The following is an 18,829-nucleotide window of genomic DNA, read 5'->3' on the forward strand; positions in this document are numbered from 1 at the left end:
TATCCCCAAGGTTTTGTCAGATGTCTTATTGAAAACCAAAAGAAGTTTTTAATCACCACGCACATATGACAAAAAAACAGCTGCACATCTTTTAGCATTTTGTTTATAAACTCACAAAACCATTAATTGATCATCAAAATCGTTGTCAGTGAAGTCTGTGTTGATCATGCAGCCTAATTATTGCAGAGATTGTAGAGACCTAATGAGAGATTTTAATTTAGTTTTTCCATGTTTGAAACCCCAATATAAACATTTTATAATGTGAGTGTTTGAGCTTTTTCTGCTTGAGAAACATCTTTGATATTCTGTTGCATCAGAAAGTTTATGAGCTGTTAAATGTCGTTTCCATAAACATATTAATTAATCAGCTGGTTTGCTTCAGTTCTTCTGCTGTTTATTATTGTCGATCATCAGCATTAATGAGTCGATCCAACAGACGAAGGCTGTTAAAAACAAAACTGATGCTCATACGAGACGGTTCATCCTGTTTGATGTTTCATCTCAGATCCTTTGGTTGTGTCTAGGAAACAAATCAGAAAAGTTGCACCTGTATTTGTATTTCACAGCGATAACATCTTACATGATATTAACTAAATACTATTTGTACTGAACAGAAGAATTAACACAGAACAGAGGCTCAAATACAGAATAAAACCACTATCACCATGTAAACAATTAATAAACTATTGATAGGTCATAAAATATTACAGTATTTTAATGTATTGATGTTTTTCTTACACCTCTTTTTTGCATTGTTTCTTGCAATTTGTTTTCTCACAACTTTGGATTTGATTAAAGATCAACAGCTGTGAATGAATCAATGAGAGTTTTTTACACACATGAGAATATTTCCTAGGGGTGGGAGAAAAAATCGACTCACATGAATATCGCGATATCTTTTTGGACGATTTTTAAATCGATTTTTCTTTTAAAAAATCGATTTTTTTATTTTTTTTTTTTTTAATTTTTTTTGTTTGTTTGTTTGATTTTTTTTAATATTGTGCATTTGTTCGCCTTTTTTACATACAGAGAGTCCAGGTTTTGAAAAGGGTTTAAGTTCACTTTATAATGGAGTATGTTAATTTATAGGCTTCTACAGTATTTGTGTGCAGATAAATGTTAAAAATGCTAAAGACTAAAAATCGAGAGAATCGGCAATATCGTAGAATCGCAATTTAAATCGAATCGCCATCCAAAAAATCGTAGAAGAATCGAATCGGGAGAGAAGCGTATCGTCCCAGCCCTAATATTTGCATATTTTTGCTCCTCTTCCTGTTTATAATAATAATAATGTGTTTTTTCTCCTTCTCTCTCTCCCTGTGAACTGCGAGGAGCAGCTTCTCCAAATGACGTCTTTGATCTGCACGCTGCAGCACCACCGAGATGACGTCAACTGGTGCTGCTTCTCGGCCAAACATCTGGCCACGTGTTCGGGGGACAAAACGCTGCGTCTGTACGACGCCGGCGACTTCTCGGAGCTGCCCTTCTCTCCGCTGTCGGGCCACGGCTACGGCGTCCACTGCTGCTGCTTCAGCCCCTGCGGACAGTTCCTGGCCTCCTGCTCCACCGACGCCACCGTGGTCGTCTGGTCGACCGTCACCGGGGAGATCGAGGCCGTCATGGAGCACCCGGGCCGCGGCCCCGTCAGGGTCTGCGCTCTGTCCCCCGACTCCAAACACCTGGTCTCCGGAGCGTCGGACGGCACCGTGGCGCTGTGGGACTTCCCCTCCAAGCAGCTCGTCAGGTAAACACGGAAAGTTAGATTTAGTTAAGCTGCTGCTGATCAGATTATGTTAGAAGTACACTGCAAAAACTCAAAATCTTACCAAGAATATTTGTCTTATTTCTAGTCAAAATGTCATTTCTAGTCAAAACAAATCTCATTATACTTAAAATAAGACTCATCACATTAAAAAGCAGCTTGTTTTTAGACACTTTTTACTTCTTTCAAGCAGATTTTCACTTGAAATAATCTGATAGTGGAGCAAGTTTTTCTTCCTTATTACAAGCACAAAAAACTTGCTTTCACTGGCAGATTTTTCTACTTATTTCAAGTGAAAATTTGTTTGAAACAAGTGAAAATGATCTAAAAACAAGTTGATTTTTTAGGTGATGAGTCTTATTTTAAATGGAAAGAGATTAGTTTTGACCAGAAATGAGACATTTTGACAAGAAATAAGACAAATATTCTTGGGAAGATTTTGAGTTTTTGCAGTGTATCTTTAAAATATCATCACATTTTGTACATTTTCAGTATTTTCTAGAGAGAACATCTGTTGACAGACCTCCAGCAGTCAGTGCAAACATCTCTCCTCAACACACTGTTTGCATTTAAGTTCAAGTTTCAGGTTTATTTCATTTATACAGCACCTTAAAGCAAACAGTCTTTGCACCAAAGTGCTTCACAAACAAAACCATTACCCTTTATTGGGCAAAGAACCATACAGTATACAGTATATATATACGCCCTGTTCACCTAACCATTTTTAGACATCTGATATTGGTAAACTGTAACTGATTTGTAATTGAACTGTATTTTACTGTAAGATGTGCAGCAAGATACTGTAAAACATGTATAGGCTACAGTATGTAACTGTAAATAGCAAAGGATTATGGGAAAATATTTGGTCGTACTTTAATTCTTCCCCAATGTAAACCCAATAACAGTGAAGTATAAATGAAGCTAAACTAATTGAAAAAAGCACTTATATTGCAATACTATGATTGAACAATAGTATGAATACTGCAAATGAAAATCCAGTAATACTTTAATTGAAAAAAAGTTAATACTGTTAATGAATACAGTAAAAATACTGTGAATGAACATTATGTAAAAATACTGAAATTGTTTTACCCTAGAGAGGTTTTGCACTGAAGTGCTTTTTTGAAAACAAACATAAATTTATGCACAGACAGAGACAGGCATGAAGTAACAACAAGCAAAAGAAAGTTTAAATTTAAAACCCAAGTTTACACATTATTCATCCAGTTCTACCTGTTGTTGGACTGTGTGTGTGTGTGTGTGTGTGTGTGTGTGTGTGTGTGTGTGTGTGTGTGTGTGTGTGTGTGTGTGTGTGTGTGTGTGTGTGTGTGTGTGTGTGTGTGTGTGTGTGTGTGTGTGTGTGTGTGTGCGTGCGTGCGTGCGTGCGTGCGTGCGTGCGTGCGTGCGTGCGTGCGTGCGTGCGTGCGTGCGTGCGTGCGTGCGTGCGTGCGTGCGTGCGTGCGTGCGTGCGTGCGTGTGTGTGTGTCCAGGAGCGGCGAGGTGACCGACACCAGCGTGGTGGCGTGCTCCTTCAGCCCGTGCAGCCAGATGTTCGTGAGCGGCTCCAGCTACGGAGACCTGCGTCTGTGGGACCTGAACATGAACCAGCTGCACGCGGAGAAGAACGTCCACGACCTGGGGGTCACCTGCTGCAGCTTCGCCCCCGGGGTCCTCACTGGTGAGACACACACACACACACACACACACACACACACACACACACACACACACACACACACACACACACACACACAGAGGAATGAAGAATGAAAACCTTAAAACTTGGAGTGTAGATACTTAAAGGGAAGTACTCCTGAGTCCATGACCAGCAGATAGGCACCATCCTTTCCACTGTGCGTGCAGTAACCATGGAGATAGAGCCGTATCGCCGTAATTAGCTTAGCTCAAACACTGGAAGTGTATGGGTAGTGTTAGCCTGCATCCACCTAAAGTCATCAGAGAAACTCTTCAGCAACTCTAAAGGGAAACCGGCGGGCCGATCTTCGTCTCAGAGCTACAAAACTCTCCGGTAAGGCATCTTGAGCGGTCAAATGCCGCTAACGGGACGAGATCGGTCAAAACGGAGGGTTCAAGCAAAGACGCTTTATTTTGGTTCAAGCTAGCTACATCGAGGGTAGGTTAGCTTCCTGTTTCAAAGTAAAAGCACAAATTCTATCGTCATGGTTTTCTGTATGTAAAGGGCAACGGGTGTTTTATTTTGTGAAAGTAACCGGAAGTGCATTGGTCACAACGGCTAGCTTGAGTAGCGCCGAATTCGTCCGAACAAAATTGTAAACAGCTGGTATTTAGACAAATTAACAACACACTGCTGATCTAAACGGCTACTTTCTCACCTAAACATGTTTGAAATGTTGATAAAGTGATATATTTACAGAGTTTAGAGCTAAAATGAAATCAGCTTCTGACTGCTGATTTCAGCTCGGGTAGCAGGCAGGCTAACACTACCCATACACTTCCAGTGTTTGAGCTAAGCTAATTAGTGACTTTAGGTGGAGGCAGGCTAACACTACCCATACACTTCCAGTGTTTGAGCTAAGCTAATTCGCGACTTTAGGTGGAGGCAGGCTAACACTACCCATACACTTCCAGTGTTTGAGCTAAGCTAATTACGGGCGATACGGCTCTATCTCCATGGTTACTGCACGCACAGTGGAAAGGATGGTGTCTATCTGCTGGTCATGGACTCAGAAGTGAGGCAAGACACGAAAAAAAATGTTGGAATATCCCTTTAAAGTAAAACTGCTTCACATCTTATTATCAGAAAGTTCAACAGAGATTTACACAGAGGCTCAATGATGCTGGAAATATTCAGATAATTAAAATCTCTACATTACCAATATAAGTTTTGTACAGTATTCGAAAACTTACTTTAGTGAAATTACAGACGTGTTGTCAACAAAATGTACTAAAAGCATTAAAAGTCGTTCCCTGTCAATGTTACATCAGATTAATAACTGACAACTGCATCCATTAAACGTTTAGCGTGTTACTGTTGTTGCTGCTTCATAATCACATGGTTTAATTGAGCTCCACAAGTTAAACGTGAAGGTTTTCTCTTTTCTTGTGATGTATTTAGATGATTCTACCAATTTCAATCTCAAACCGTTATTTAAATGAAACAGTTTTAGATGATTAAAGGAAAAATCTTAAAAGCAGCAGCTCACAGATGTCTCAAGACAAAACTAGGCGTCATAATCTGTTAGATTATAGATTATCATTATTATAGGGTGTCATGAAACAGAAACACCCAAGTAAAGTACAAGTACCTCAACATTTTATATATGAACAGGACCTCACAAATTAAACATTAACAACAACAGGAAATATAAAGTACAATGACAGTACAGTATATTGTGACCAATAAACTCACATTAAGAGTGAATAATTTAAGATGAAATGCAAATATTAAACTATATAATTAAGAAAAATTTGAACACAGTTTGTGCTTCTCTTTGCATCAGTCAGTGTTTTGTTTATTAGTTTGTGTGTCTGTGTCTCAGGCGGTGATGTGGTGCAGTTTCGTCTGGCGTCGTGTGGACAGGACAGTCTCCTGAAGGTCTGGACCATCAACAAGTTCACATCTGGAGGTACAGAGACTTTACAGACTTCCTCATTCTGCACAAACAGTAGTTAGTAGTTATCTAGACTAGAGACACGTCTGAGTCTGACACGTGTTTTAATATAATAACACGGTGATGTGGTATTTTACCACAAGGACATGAAGGAAAAAAGGTTGTTACATGTGCAGCAGGTGAAATGTTTTTTTACTTTTACATTTTTAAATCAGCTTCTTTATGCTTTTCTTATTATTATTTTCCTTTGGTTTTTGTGAATTTCTCATACCTAGAATATCTAATCTAAAATCAGTCCGACCTGCTTCAAGTTCACCTGCTCATTTGGACTGCTCTTGTTGTGAATATTTGTCTCGTTTGTGTGTTTAACATCAGCTGTTTCTCTCCTTTCTTGTAGTTTATAAGATGCAGCTCCTGCACACGTTCACCGGTCAGTCGGCGCCGGTCCTCTCCTGCGCCTTCTCCTCAGACGGACAGCTGCTCATGTCGGGGTGAGAGATCAAGTTTAAGAAAGTGTAAAGAAAAGAGGTTTTTCATCTTTTAGCCTCTGTACGATTTACCTGGTTTAAAGATCACCATCATATTGGATCAAACATTAATGTGCAGAGTAGTTAATCCATCACAATGATCATTTACTCCACTTTACTTGCTGTTGAAGTCATTTTTAATAATAGTAATAAGAAGAATAATGTGTGATAATGTTAATTTGAAGAGTTTGGTTATGATAGTTGTGACTCCCTGAGCTGATACAGTTCAGTCAAAGTCCTGGTCGCTCCTCAGAAAATGGTGCAAAGGTTCATAGTTTTACAGCGACGTCATAAAATATCAGACACTGAAGAGACTGATTGAGACTTTTTGATATTTTGCATGGTTGATTTTTCAAAACAGCAAGATGAATATATAGGAAACATGATGGAAAAAATCGAGTTTAAACTAAAAATCTAAAAAAACTAAAAACAAATTACATATCTCGGATTTCTAACCAAGGGAACAAGACGTTGCTATAGTTTTGATCCACGTATTAAATGTATATTTCACATCACATTTCTCTCTTCTTTGATATAAAATGGATGAGTATCTCTGTCTTGATCTATTTAGGATCAAGAGCCTGTGATGTAAAATATAGATTGTTTGCCTGGACACAGAAGTAGGCCACCTCTGACACAGATCTGAGGCTGCAGTACCGGGCCGCGGCCACTGGGGGGAGACACAGGTCGCTTTATTCCTCACTGAGCGACAGCAGCAGAGATGGAAAAAAAAAATATATATATATTAATGACAAAGCTGCAATTTAATGTTTTTATTTCCTTCAGCTCTGTGGACAAAACTGTGACAATTTACGATGCCGTGAGTATCAAGTTGTAGTTTTTATTATGAACTTAAAACTCTTCAGAACGTTTAACTTTTTTGTTTTTTAACACATTTTGTTTATTTTGCAGAAAAATGCAGTTTTGCTTTACACACTGAAGCAGCACGACAGGTAAATATTCACTTCTGTTCATGTGTTTTTATTTTATCACTGTGTGAAAACATTCTCACCCTAACAAACTGAATATTATTTGCACCTTTAAAAATATCTTTTATTGACATTTTGTGTCTGAAAGAATGAGAGATCTTCAGTATTTTAACAACTTGTTCACACAAAAGTAGTGATTTGTTTTTCTGGTAAATCGAATCAACAGCATGAGTTTCAAAAACCTCTGTGATTTGAAAGATAATAAGTATTATGAAGCAGTTTGAATGGGGAAAAAAAAAGATAATTACTCTTGCAGTTTTGATTTATTCAGTCAATTTTGGCTTGTTTACACTTCACCACTTGATGTTTGTGCAGAATTGACAAAAGAGTCTTTTCATGCAGTTTCTCTCCTGCTTCTTCTGTTTAGAAATATAAAAGTTCAGTCTCAGTTTAAAAACCATTCATTGGAGGAAAATCCACTTTTCAAAGTTAATACTTAAAAAACATTATATTAAGTACTTATTTCTCATTTTATGGACTTTTTCTGTTAAATTCAACAGAAAACTGGATGTTTTTTCAGTCTAGTTTGTGTCTCCACAGTGACACATTATGTTTTTTAGTCTCCTGAACCGAGTATCTGAGTAATGTTTCAAAGGTCGAAATCACTGGCGACTCACAAAACGTGTTTTTTCTCATAACTCACCATCTCATACACTACTTATTATGACACACAATTAAACGCTAATATCTGTAAAAGGATAAAATGATGATGTTTTCAAGCCGCAATGTTCATCGCAATGTTCTGCAAAAACCTTTTGGTCATTATTCGGTGCTGTAACTCAGGAAGAGGAGCTGAGGAAGAACATGTTTCCTGGTTTGTTTTGTGTTTTTTTTTACTTCTGATATAAGGAATTATTATGGGATATAAAACAAGCCATGAAGGTAAATGAGCCTCAGTCACAACAACAGGAAGTCAGTGGTAGGAAAGACACTGGAGACGGTATCACAAACACACTCTGATGATCTGTGGTCACAAAACATTCAACCTGCTTTTATAGGAAAAAGGTGGAACAGCTCTCACCACACACACACACACACACACACACACACACATATATATATATACACACATACGATCACACTTACCAGCTATTTATACGTCCATCCAGCCACCTGTGATTGAAAGGCAGCGGCTCAGTTCCTTTCAGTCAAGCGAATGAAAGTCATTTTTGGGGGAAAATCACAAAGTGAAGTGGGAGAAGACGAGCGACGAGCGACAGGAGGTTTTTTTTTTTTTTGCAGAAAGTGGATAAACGCAGCAGGAGTGAGTGAATGAGAAAACCACTCGACAGAATGACTCCAGGAAGCTCATTTGATTTCAGACGGAGTGATAATATGAAGGTGTGACAGGATCAGGAGGGGGCTCAGCTTCTCTCAGTTCCTACTCAGAGTTTATAGAAACATTGTTTGAAGCCAAGAAGCTTTTGTGGATCAACATTTCTGAGCGATCCAGCTCCGGCTTTAGACAGATTGTCCTCATTAACGTTGCCTTGACTTCCCTGAATCCACCGGAAAATCAGTTTTAATCCTTATTTAGATCTCAGAGCAGCTTGTCTTTCTCTTTCTGCTGCAGTGAACTGACCCTGTGATGGAGAACGACTCCGTCGCTGCTGCAGTTTCAGGCCTTTTAACCCTTCAACGGCTGAAGTGCAGCCTCTGACTCTCAGGTCCTTTAAATAAGATGCTGCAAAGATCCAGATTAAGATTTAGGACAGTCAGTGTGAGCGCTGAGCACGGAGCTGCATCATCACACAGTCACAGTTTTGTTTTATGAGCTGTTTTTTAGTGTTGTGGTCAAGACGAGGCCACATAATAATGCTCATAATAACTCATGTGTCTTGATATTTACATTATTCCTCCTCAGCTAAAAAAGAAAAGATGATTTGATCTAAAATCTAAACCATATTTAATGTAAAAAAAAGTTTGTATTGAACGGAAGAACACAGCACAGAACCTGCTTAAGTCTCCTCCCACTGGTGACACCAAGTTGTTCAGATGGTTACACAAGCAGAGACTTTAGTACAACTATTTGAATTATCTGTGAATTATATCACAGAAACCAAAGTGAGAGAGACCAGAGTCCAGTTCGACTGAGACCGAGACAAAACCAAGACCTTGAAAACACTAAACTACTGTTTTTAACACAATAGTTTTACATGTTTTGATTCATATATTCACACTAAGCTGTTTGCCTTTGACTGGTTAATCTCAGGTTCAGTTTACCTTATCGTACCTGTACAGTAGTTAAACTTCTTGTGCAGTAAAAAGCGTCATGCATCCACAGTAGATAAAACATTTAAAACAGTTAAGACAATTAAAAGTGATAAGTTCTTATCAAGATGCTAAAATACCCAAATACCCAATAAAAACAGATAATAAAAAACAAAACATAATAAATAATAAATAAGCAGTCAACTCAATGTGCTTTACAATAGTTAAACAATTATAATACGATGCAATAATAGTGCAAACAATTACAGAAAAATGTTGTTGTTGCACATGAACATGAACACGACCACTAGCAGCTCTGTGATGTTTCTCTCTGTCGTGGGCTGCAGGTACGTGACGGCCTGCTGCTTCTCTCCCACGTCGCCGCTCATCGCCACGGGATCGATGGACAAGACGGTGAACATCTGGAGGCTGGAGGACGGAGGCAGCGGCCACGGTGGCAGAACACAAACTCACTCAGATACACTAATGTTTATACCACGTAATCACACCCGTTGTGTTTTCTAATCTGTTGTTTTTTTTCTCTCTCTTCTGCTGCTGCACCTGGTGTCCAACGCACAGACGGGAAGTCGCTGCCTGGTTAGTTTTCTCTTTTCTTTTCTTTTTTTACTTATTTAAATGAAAATCTCTTTAAGATGTTGTATATACACTGCAAAAACTCAAAATGTTACCAAAACTGTGTATTTGATGAGTTTGTTGAGGGAAACCAAGAAATCCCATTAGCCAGCAGCTTGAAGCTCTGCTCCGCCGTTCTAAAAATAGCTTGCACCGACAATTAAAGGTAACAAACCTACTGCTATGACTATAGGAATTATGGCAATGGGCCAATTTGCCAAAATGTTGAACTATCCCTTTAAAATAAGACTCGTTGCATTAAAAAGCAGCTTGTTTTTAGACACTTTCTACTTCTTTCAAGCAGATTTTCACTTGAAATAAGTAGAAGAATCTGATAGTGGAGCAAGTTTTTCTTTCTTATTGCAAGCACAAAAATTAATCTTAAAAAAAAAAGTAAATTTTTAGGTGGTGAGTCTTATTTTAAGAGGAAAGAGATTAGTTTTGACTAGAAATTAGACAAATATTCTTGGAAAGATTTTGAGTTTTTGCAGTGTATATATTTAGAGATGTACAGTACACGTCTATATTCTGGTAAATGTGACCAGTGTCAGTATGTAGAGTATGTTTATTTTATTTGATATGGACATTACAAATACAGTGGACAGACCAGATGCTTTGCTTGGTTGTGCTAATTTTCAACACCAGTCCATAATAGGCGGCTATTCTAAAAACACAGAGCATATTATCAACAGTATGAGATAAAACAGTGAAGTGAGGAAGAGGCAGCAGCTTCTTGTATCTTGTGATGTTGCAGAATGTGTTTGATCTTGTTTGTGAACGATGCAGGTGTTGTGATCGTGACCTCACTCACTCTGCAGGTTTGCTCAGAGATTGCATTGAATTGCTCATGTTACAGTTACAGTCGCTGTCACTGTGTTTCTGTGCGTTTCAGAGGAGTCGGCTCTGACAGCAAGAAACGGTAGGAAACTGATAGAAAACTGTGTGTGCATGTTTCAATCATTTTTTTGGTTGATCCATTTAGATCAGGGGTGTCAAACTCAAATACGCCGCGGGCCAGAATTTAAAAAAATGGTACAAGTCGAGGGCCACATGGTTGTTTATTGAGAACTTACTGAAATGACCTTTTTGCACATATTGAACCTAAAACTAATAAAGCTTGTAAGTTATTGCATATAAAACAACAATAATCATTAAATAAATTAAATTTAAAAAACAATCAGTTGCATTCATTTCTAATGGCTCTATCTGCAGCTTTCCATATACAGTAGTCATTTCTAATTACGTAGGGATGCACATGATTAACCATTAACCAATATCAACATACCGGCGGGCCATAATTAGATATTATCATGCGGGCCAAAGATAATTGGACATAATTGACCCTTCGCCAACTCCTCCCACAAACGGCTATTGTCCAATCCTACGTTAGCAACCGTAACTATAGGCCTGGCAAGCTTTTGGCAGTGAGTCATTACGTTTGCTTTTGTGGACGCATTTTGAGACTAGGACGAAAAACATTTGTTTGTAGAGAAGGATGTTGTTGTTGCTGCTGCTACTACGGCGGTGGCGGCAGCAGCAGCAATATAGAGATGTTCAGATACGAGCTGACTTTTTTTTCGACTTGAGCAAGTGTAAATATGGGGATAACCATATGTTCACCTCCGAAATGACAGCTGGGCTTTTAGGGCTTTCACCTGGGCTTTTAGGGCTTTTACCTGGGCTTTTAGGCGAGGGATCCTCCAGGCAGGGACTGCTTTCACTGACTGATACAGCGGTGGGAGAAAAAAAACAGCAGCCAAAGCTGTATGTGGTTCACAATCGCCCAAAAACTTGCAGTTTGACAACGTTTCATGACCAGTGAGATGAGCTAAGTCTTGGTGGGTTGATAGACGGTGAAATGACCAGCCCTTACTGCTGCTCTGTACATTGTCCAGTCTTGTCGTTGAACAGATGTTTTATCCTCCTGCGCGAGTCACGTCACTGAAAACTATGAATGATCTTTGTGACTTCTTCTCTCTATTATCTCAGAACAGTTTATCCAGAAATTTGCTGATATTTCCTTTGAAATCGATACCAAATATTGCCAGGAGCATGGCTGGGAGTGAAAGCTTGCCCGGCGTAGCAACAGTAACCAAGGGGGCGGGGCTTACGCGAAGGGTCAATTAAGCACTCGCGGGCCACATAAAATGACATGGCGGACCACATTTGGCCCGCGGGCCTTGAGTTTGACACATGTGATTTAGATCAAGTCCATGTTGAGTCTCTTATTTCTAAAGAGCTCTGTGCAGTTTCTCCGAGTCTGTGAGTGAAAGTCTCGATGACGCTGGTCGACATCGTTACACATGGTGCTGCTCCTTGATCAATAATCAGCAGCAGCGGGGTTTGCACCTTTCTCTCTCCCTCTTCTCTCTTCTCTCTCTCTCTGTGTCTTTATTACTCGACTGACTCACCGCCGCCCCAGGGAGAGCCTCGGCGGGCCGCCTGCAGCTGCTGGTGGCCGATTGGTCGGAGGAGGACGTGTCGGAGTGGCTGGCGGAGGAAGGCCTCGAGCGGCTGGTCGACAAGTTCAGGGCCAACAACATAGACGGGACGGAGCTGCTCGGCCTCACCAAGGAAACGCTGGCGTCAGAGCTGCTCATAGGTGAGGGAGGAGGAGGGGACGAGCATCACACACACACACACACACACACAGAAACACACACTCCATCAGTCCCTCCTCCTATTGTCCAGGATGTAAAAGTATAGAGAGTCTTATTCTCAGTCTTGTGTGAGTATTACACACTCTGCTCTTGTGAGATTGAACGTGGACGTGTGGATTATTAGGGATTTTTCTACCTATTACATGGATCAAACGTGGCCCATTAAATCACAGAGAGCGTGTGTGTGTGTGTGTGTGTGTGTGTGTGTGTGAATGGTGATGGAGGTTTTATACTCTCAGCGAGATTACATAATAATTAGAATTAGTCTGCACTGGAAGAAGCTATCAACTCAACTTAAAGGGATAGACATTTTGGCAAATTGGCCCATTGCCATAATCCCTATAGTCATAGCAGTAGGTTCGTTACCTTTAATTGTCGGTGCAAGCTGTTTTTAGAACGGTGGAGCAGAGCCGTGAGCTGCTCAGAGCTACGCTACGGGGCTAATGGGATTTCTTGGTTATCAAACTCATCAAATACACAATCCAACAACTCCACAACGCTCTGGTGGACAAGTTGTGAGCTGCACATTCACCACGCTATGAGATAATAACACAACGTTACCACACAGAGTTGTTGTAGAGGGAAATTCATGCAAAACCGCTGATGCGCGTTGCCTTCAGGGACAGTTTTTCATCAACAGTCTCTGTATTTCCCTCTAAAACAACTCTGTGTGGTAACGTTGTGTTATTATCTCATAGCGTGGTGAATGTGCAGCTCACAACTTGTCCACCAGAGCGTTGTGGAGTTGTTGGATTGTGTATTTGATGAGTTTGATGATGAGGGAAACCAAGAAATCCCATAATGAGCCTCCGTAGCGTAGCTCTGAGCAGCTCACGGCTCTGCTCCACCGTTCTAAAAACAGCTTGCACCGACAATTAAAGGTAACAAACCTACTGCTATGACTATAGGGATTATGGCAATGGGCCAATATGCCAAAATGTTGAACTATCCCTTTAAGGGCTTAAGTGTTTCTGTCTTAAAAAAAAAGAAAAACATGTTTCCTTTAAGATGTGAAGTGGATTTACACCTGCAGATGAAGCCTCCGGGTCGTGTCTTGTCATTTCTGTCTGAAGTTCTGAACCACAGGGGTAAAAAGAAAAAGAAAAAGAAAAAAGTGAGAGTGTCGTTTTGTCGCTGCTCATGTCAGTGTAGCAGCTCCGTCGTCATGGAGCCGTCTCCATCCCACAAGTCACTGCTGTCAATCCAACTCCTCGTCGGTTTACAGCAGCGACTTGTTAGAAAACAGAGAGAGAGAACAACAGGAGCGTGTTCCTCAGAGGTGGGAGGGAAATCAATAAATGTGTTTTTAAAGAAGCTGCATAATAAAAACCAAACAGACTGAACCAGGTCTGCAAAAGCTCTCATATCCAGTTGCATGTTGCATGTTTTGATAATTACTTTCTTATTTGCAAAACAAAATTATAGGTTATAAAAAAAGCTAAGATGCAGTCCTGGACTTCTAACTTTGCGGCGGACAGACAGCAGCTCCCCGCCATGTTCACGCTCACCCACGCTCACAAATTTTCCCGTCCAAGAGTGAAAAAGTGCTAAATGCTCCAATAGCCGACGGCTCGAAGCCTCGACATTGATCTTATTTATACCAGTGTCAGTTCAGATTGTTCCTCCTGAGACCCAGGAGGCTTAAAGCCCCAGTGTGTAACTTATTTGGCTTTTTATGATCAAAAATCAAACCTGTCTTTCATAAATGCGTATTTGACTGAAGGTGAATCACAGCTGCATCCAGATGAAAGCTTTCTGGTTCCTTAGAATGAGTTGTTACAAGTCGTTAGAAATACATAAGTGGGCGACGCACCGAACCGAGGCAGCCATGTTGCATCGTGACCGTAGGTAACCACGGAAACGGCCTGTTAAAACTGTCACCACTGTGTAGTGTGAGGAAGGACGGAGGCACCGGTGTTGCATTCAGGTGCAGTCAGGCAGACGGCCGTCGGCAAACCAACCGGATGTCATTTTACTCCACCAGAGAAAGACGGTAAAACAATACCACATCACCATGACAACGTGTTGTCAGGCCTGTATTGTTTTGCCTCGTGCTGTCGGACCACTTGTTTACATAGACGCTTGTTTATCCTGTTACATGCAGCGTCTGTTGTCTGTCTGACGTCTGCCCCATTTCACGTGAATGCAACATCCAGAATACGTTCCGATATGCAACCGCACCGCTAGATGGGGGGAATTCCTACGTAATATACCTTTAAAGCAGAAGTCAGGTGAATGTTTGTGTTAATCTAAGTCTTAAATAGTTGTATCTTCCGACAGCAATCACTTCTATAGAGTGTTTGGTCTGAAACACGGGTCTGTCAGTCACTCTGCTCTGCTCTGAGCCCAGGAGAAAACTTTCCTTGTATCCTACAACCTTTATCCAATGAGGAGAGAGAACGGCATAAAGGGGCAGTCCTCTCTGTGTGTGCAGCCAAGGGATGCGCCTGAATGTGGTGACGTAGGGACGAGGACCAATAGATCCATGACGAGGGCGGGGGCTGCTAACTCCATCTGCTGACAGGAAGTTAGACAAAACCACCGGATCACTTACTCCTGCTTTAATGGGGCTGTTATTTATCCTCCTCCTCCTCCCTCTTCTTTTTTATTTTTTCTGTGTGTTTAGAGTCCGTCGGCCTTCGCAACAAACTCCTGAGGAAGGTGGAGGAGCTGCGGAGCGAGTCGGCCTGCTCAGGTGTTCCCGATGAGTTCCTGTGTCCAATCACCAGAGAGCTGATGAGGGAGCCGGTCATCGCTGCTGGTGAGAGACGATCAGACTCTGTTCACTCTGTTGTCATTTATATATAACAAAGATACTCTATTTAGTATTTACCAAGATACCCCATGAGAGGCTGCTCCAGTGATAGAAATGGTTTCACTTCCTGTCTCTCTAAATGGGCGTGGCCAACCGTCACCACCTCGTCTGTGAACGTGTGTGTGGATTTATACAATTTGTAGGTAGATGAAAGTGAGATATTTATATTTTCTCATGATAACATTAAAAATTTACACTACTTACAGTCATATTTAGCATGACGAAAATGATTTAAATTGTTTTCACGGGAGTTCGCGGCCGTTTGTTTGACGTTGCCTAGGAGATCCGTGCCAAATCTCGCGAGACTGTGTCGTAGAGACAGAGACAAGTTGTGAACAAAGTGGATTTTCTCCTGATGTGTCCGTCTGAAAATTGCCATTTTCGTCTCTAAATGTTCAGAAGAGATGTGGCTTGTGAAAAATGAGTTCAAAATTTACTTCAGTGACTGTGGGGAGAAAGGATCGACCATAATCTGTGTTCACGTTCAATTTTCCCATTGGAGTCAATACACTCAAGGCTGCCTCTAGTCTCCTAAAAAGGCCGTGCAGAAACCCACGTGACATGTATATACAGGAAGTTGACTCGTCATGGGGGGTCTTGGTTCATAAACCGTCTTTATATATAAACACATATTGATCAGTCAGTGTGTGTGTGTGTGTGTGTGTGTGTGTGTGTGTGTTTTCACTTCTTCTCCACAGACGGCTACTCGTACGAGCGCGAGGCCATCGAGGGCTGGATCAACACCAAGAACCGCTCCAGCCCCATGACCAACCTCCCTCTGCTGACGACGCTCCTCACCCCCAACCACACGCTGAAGATGGCCATCGGCCGCTGGAAGACCACACACTAGTGCTGGAGCACATCTGGGCTGCAGATGTGTTTGAGATAACTCAGAAACAGAAACCCTGACCACACTGCTGCTCACAGCTGTGCAGGTTCACAGATTCGGTTTCACCTGGTTTTTGGGTTTTTTTTTTCTGCAGTGAGATTCGTTCATAAAGCTGCATTAGGCAACGTTTATGAGTGCTTTGTTTAAATCAACACTGTTTGATTATTTCACCTTGAAATGACTGATTTATGAATGATTTTGACACTTCAATGACTTAAATCAAAAAGAATGGACACAGCGCCTCCTGCTGGCCTGCTCCTATCTCTCACTTCATGTCAATACATAAATGAAAGATCGTATACATTCACTGAAGGAATACAAAATGCTGATTTTTTTCGCTAGGAATGTTATCAAAACGCACTTTAATCTTAAAATGCCGCATTTTCCACCACGAATGGAAGATATTTTTCACTGCCGGGAATTGCGCATGCGCACTGGTCGCTCGTGTCACTGGATATTCAGCATAATAATAAATAATAATGCGTGAAAATCTGTACATAATCCAGGACTGGATTTTACTGGTTGGAGGAAAGACACAGGGTGAAGACACTGGACTCAACATCTGGATGCTGGACCCCGAAAGTAACGTCCTTGTTACCTCGGCACAAAAAAGTAAATTATACTCCACAGCTGCAGGGGGAAGCAGAGAGTGAAAAAAGAAATAAAACGGTTCTGATACGACACCTGTGCACCTGGAACAATTACTGAAGTTCATAAAGGAAAAAAGTAAAAGTGCATTAACTTTATAAGAATTTCATTTTACCCAAAAAAGAAAAAAAAAAAAGAAAGGTGCTCAGATGCATGCAAAGAGAAAGAAATTTGCAATGATTCAAAAAAAAGGAAAAAGGTCTTTTGTTTTCTGCATGTTTTTAAAATTATTTATGACATTTTATTGACTGAATAACCAAAAACACATGGAGCTGTAAGTGTCTCTAACACTAATAACTCCCTCGCTTGACTGAGAAACTTTACTTAATGCAGCTTTAACTGAACATGAGCGGCGCTGACTGGTCGTCTTAATGAAATAACAAAACACTCTTTGCACTGTCAGTAGTTTCATACACTTGTGTTCTGTAGATCGACTTTATAATTATAAATACTAAAGGGATAAAGTTTAATGTTTACTTTCCTCTGTGCAAAAATAACATTCACTAACATCATAACATTCTTTTCTTTTTGCAATTTTCAGAAATGTGCAAAGCTCATATTACCATTCAAGCAAGTTTATTGTGGTGGCTTTAATAAAGTTAAACTGTCGCTCTGAAGCTTCTGCAACATTATACTGCGAATAAAGAAGAAAATGTAGAAAATGTCGTCCTCCATTCATGTTTTATTTCTACCACAGTGACCATGTGGTAACAAATCTGTGATCCATAGTATGACTTTAAAAGGTAAACGAACAGCAGCATGAAAAGTCTCTGAAAAGTTTCTAACCGTCGTCGACTCCTGTAAACTCTCTGAAACGTCTGAGTCTGAATAAACCAATAAACACTCCATATGAATAAGTTCTCTGCTATGCAAAAATAAATAACATATATATACTGTGAGTATTGAAGCAATCAAGTCAATATTAGGTTATGATGAGAAGTTTCCAACGTTGTCATTGTATACAGGGCTTTTTTTTTTCTTCTTTTTTTTATCAAATGTACCAAGAAAAAGGATCTGAAGGACAGAAAGTTTCTCTGAAGCCTGTAACGCTGACAGATAACCACTTACAGGGAAATATATATATATAATCTGCAAATATAGTGTACACCGTACAAATATAAATGTTTTTTAAAAGACACTTGACGATAGAAATGGTCATATATCCTGCAACTAACAGCATGAGGTTTTGTATATTCGTGCACAAAGCTTTCTCTTCTATATTTGATATAATAAATTAAAAGTTGAGACAATATACTACTTTTTTTTCTCTTTTCTTATTAAATCATCCCTACTTAAGGTATGTCTGGTTTTCTTGAGTAACACTAGTGTAGCTGTAGACATGTAAGCAAAAAAGCGTCGTTAGCCTGAGTTGAACACTGGTTCTAGATTGTAAATGCAGTGCAGCAGCAATAACTTCTACAAAACAGGCTCAGGGAAGGGAGCTGTTCTCAGACCAGCTCCCCTGCTACCTTAAAGGGATAAGCTCAACATTTTGGCAAATTCTCCTATCGCCATAATCCCTATAGTCATAGCAGTAGGTTCATTAGCTTTAATGATCGGTGCATGTTGTTTTGAGATCGGCGGGGCAGAGCCGTGAGCTGCTCAGTGAACACAATGGAGGTGAACGGTACAGTTTCCCCTGTCCTTCATCAAACTCATCAAATACACAATCCAACAACTCCACAATGCTCTGGTGGACAAGTTGTGAGCTGCACATTCACCACGCTATGAGATAATCATGTAACATTGTGAGACAAGAGTTGTTTTAGAGGCAAATGCAGCCGGAACTACATTCCAGACACGGCTGCTGGGCGGAGGGATTTCAAAAGCACAAGACGTTCTGATAATGTGTCGTAATGTTACATAATTATTAGGCTTGTTATTGACGATCGTCAATGTTTTTTTTCTTGGTGATGTTTGATTGGCCAGAGCGTTGTTACTGGAAGAGACGCGAGCGCTAATTTTAAAAACACACCGGCAACAGCGCCCACTGATCTGTACTGAGGCTGTTGTTGTTCTGACACACGAGTTGATTGACTGCTGTGTGGAAAACCACACTGTGGTCTGTGATCACGGTGCAGACGAGTGAGTTTGGAGCTGAC

General features: G+C 40.5%; 1 protein-coding gene across 1 annotated transcript; it reads left to right on the forward strand.

Moving 5' to 3' along the window:
- Positions 1-1,329: 1,329 nt before the first annotated feature.
- Positions 1,330-17,573, forward strand: wdsub1 (WD repeat, sterile alpha motif and U-box domain containing 1). Its single transcript, XM_085805551.1, has 12 exons — positions 1,330-1,744; positions 3,253-3,440; positions 5,284-5,370; positions 5,753-5,846; positions 6,669-6,702; positions 6,795-6,835; positions 9,430-9,536; positions 9,662-9,679; positions 10,608-10,634; positions 12,138-12,317; positions 15,002-15,136; positions 15,889-17,573. The coding sequence occupies exons 1-12, from the start codon at positions 1,347-1,349 to the stop codon at positions 16,038-16,040; spliced, it is 1,461 nt and encodes a 486-aa protein (XP_085661677.1). The 5' UTR covers positions 1,330-1,346; the 3' UTR covers positions 16,041-17,573.
- Positions 17,574-18,829: the final 1,256 nt, after the last annotated feature.

The sequence above is a fragment of the Trachurus japonicus genome, chromosome 3, assembly GCF_045865225.1.
Source record: "Trachurus japonicus isolate A0001 chromosome 3, Traja_1.0".
Lineage (NCBI taxonomy): Eukaryota > Metazoa > Chordata > Actinopteri > Carangiformes > Carangidae > Trachurus > Trachurus japonicus.

What these genes read in the sequence shown, in the direction of transcription:
- wdsub1 (XM_085805551.1), top strand. Translation starts at nt 1,347, where the DNA reads ATGACGTCTTTGATCTGCACGCTGCAGCACCACCGAGATGACGTCAAC. An exon ending in CCCTCCAAGCAGCTCGTCAG is followed by an intron (nt 1,745 to 3,252) that starts GTAAACACGGAA and finishes GTGTGTGTCCAG; the next exon opens with GAGCGGCGAGGTGACCGACA. An exon ending in GGCTCTGACAGCAAGAAACG is followed by an intron (nt 10,635 to 12,137) that starts GTAGGAAACTGA and finishes CCGCCGCCCCAG; the next exon opens with GGAGAGCCTCGGCGGGCCGC.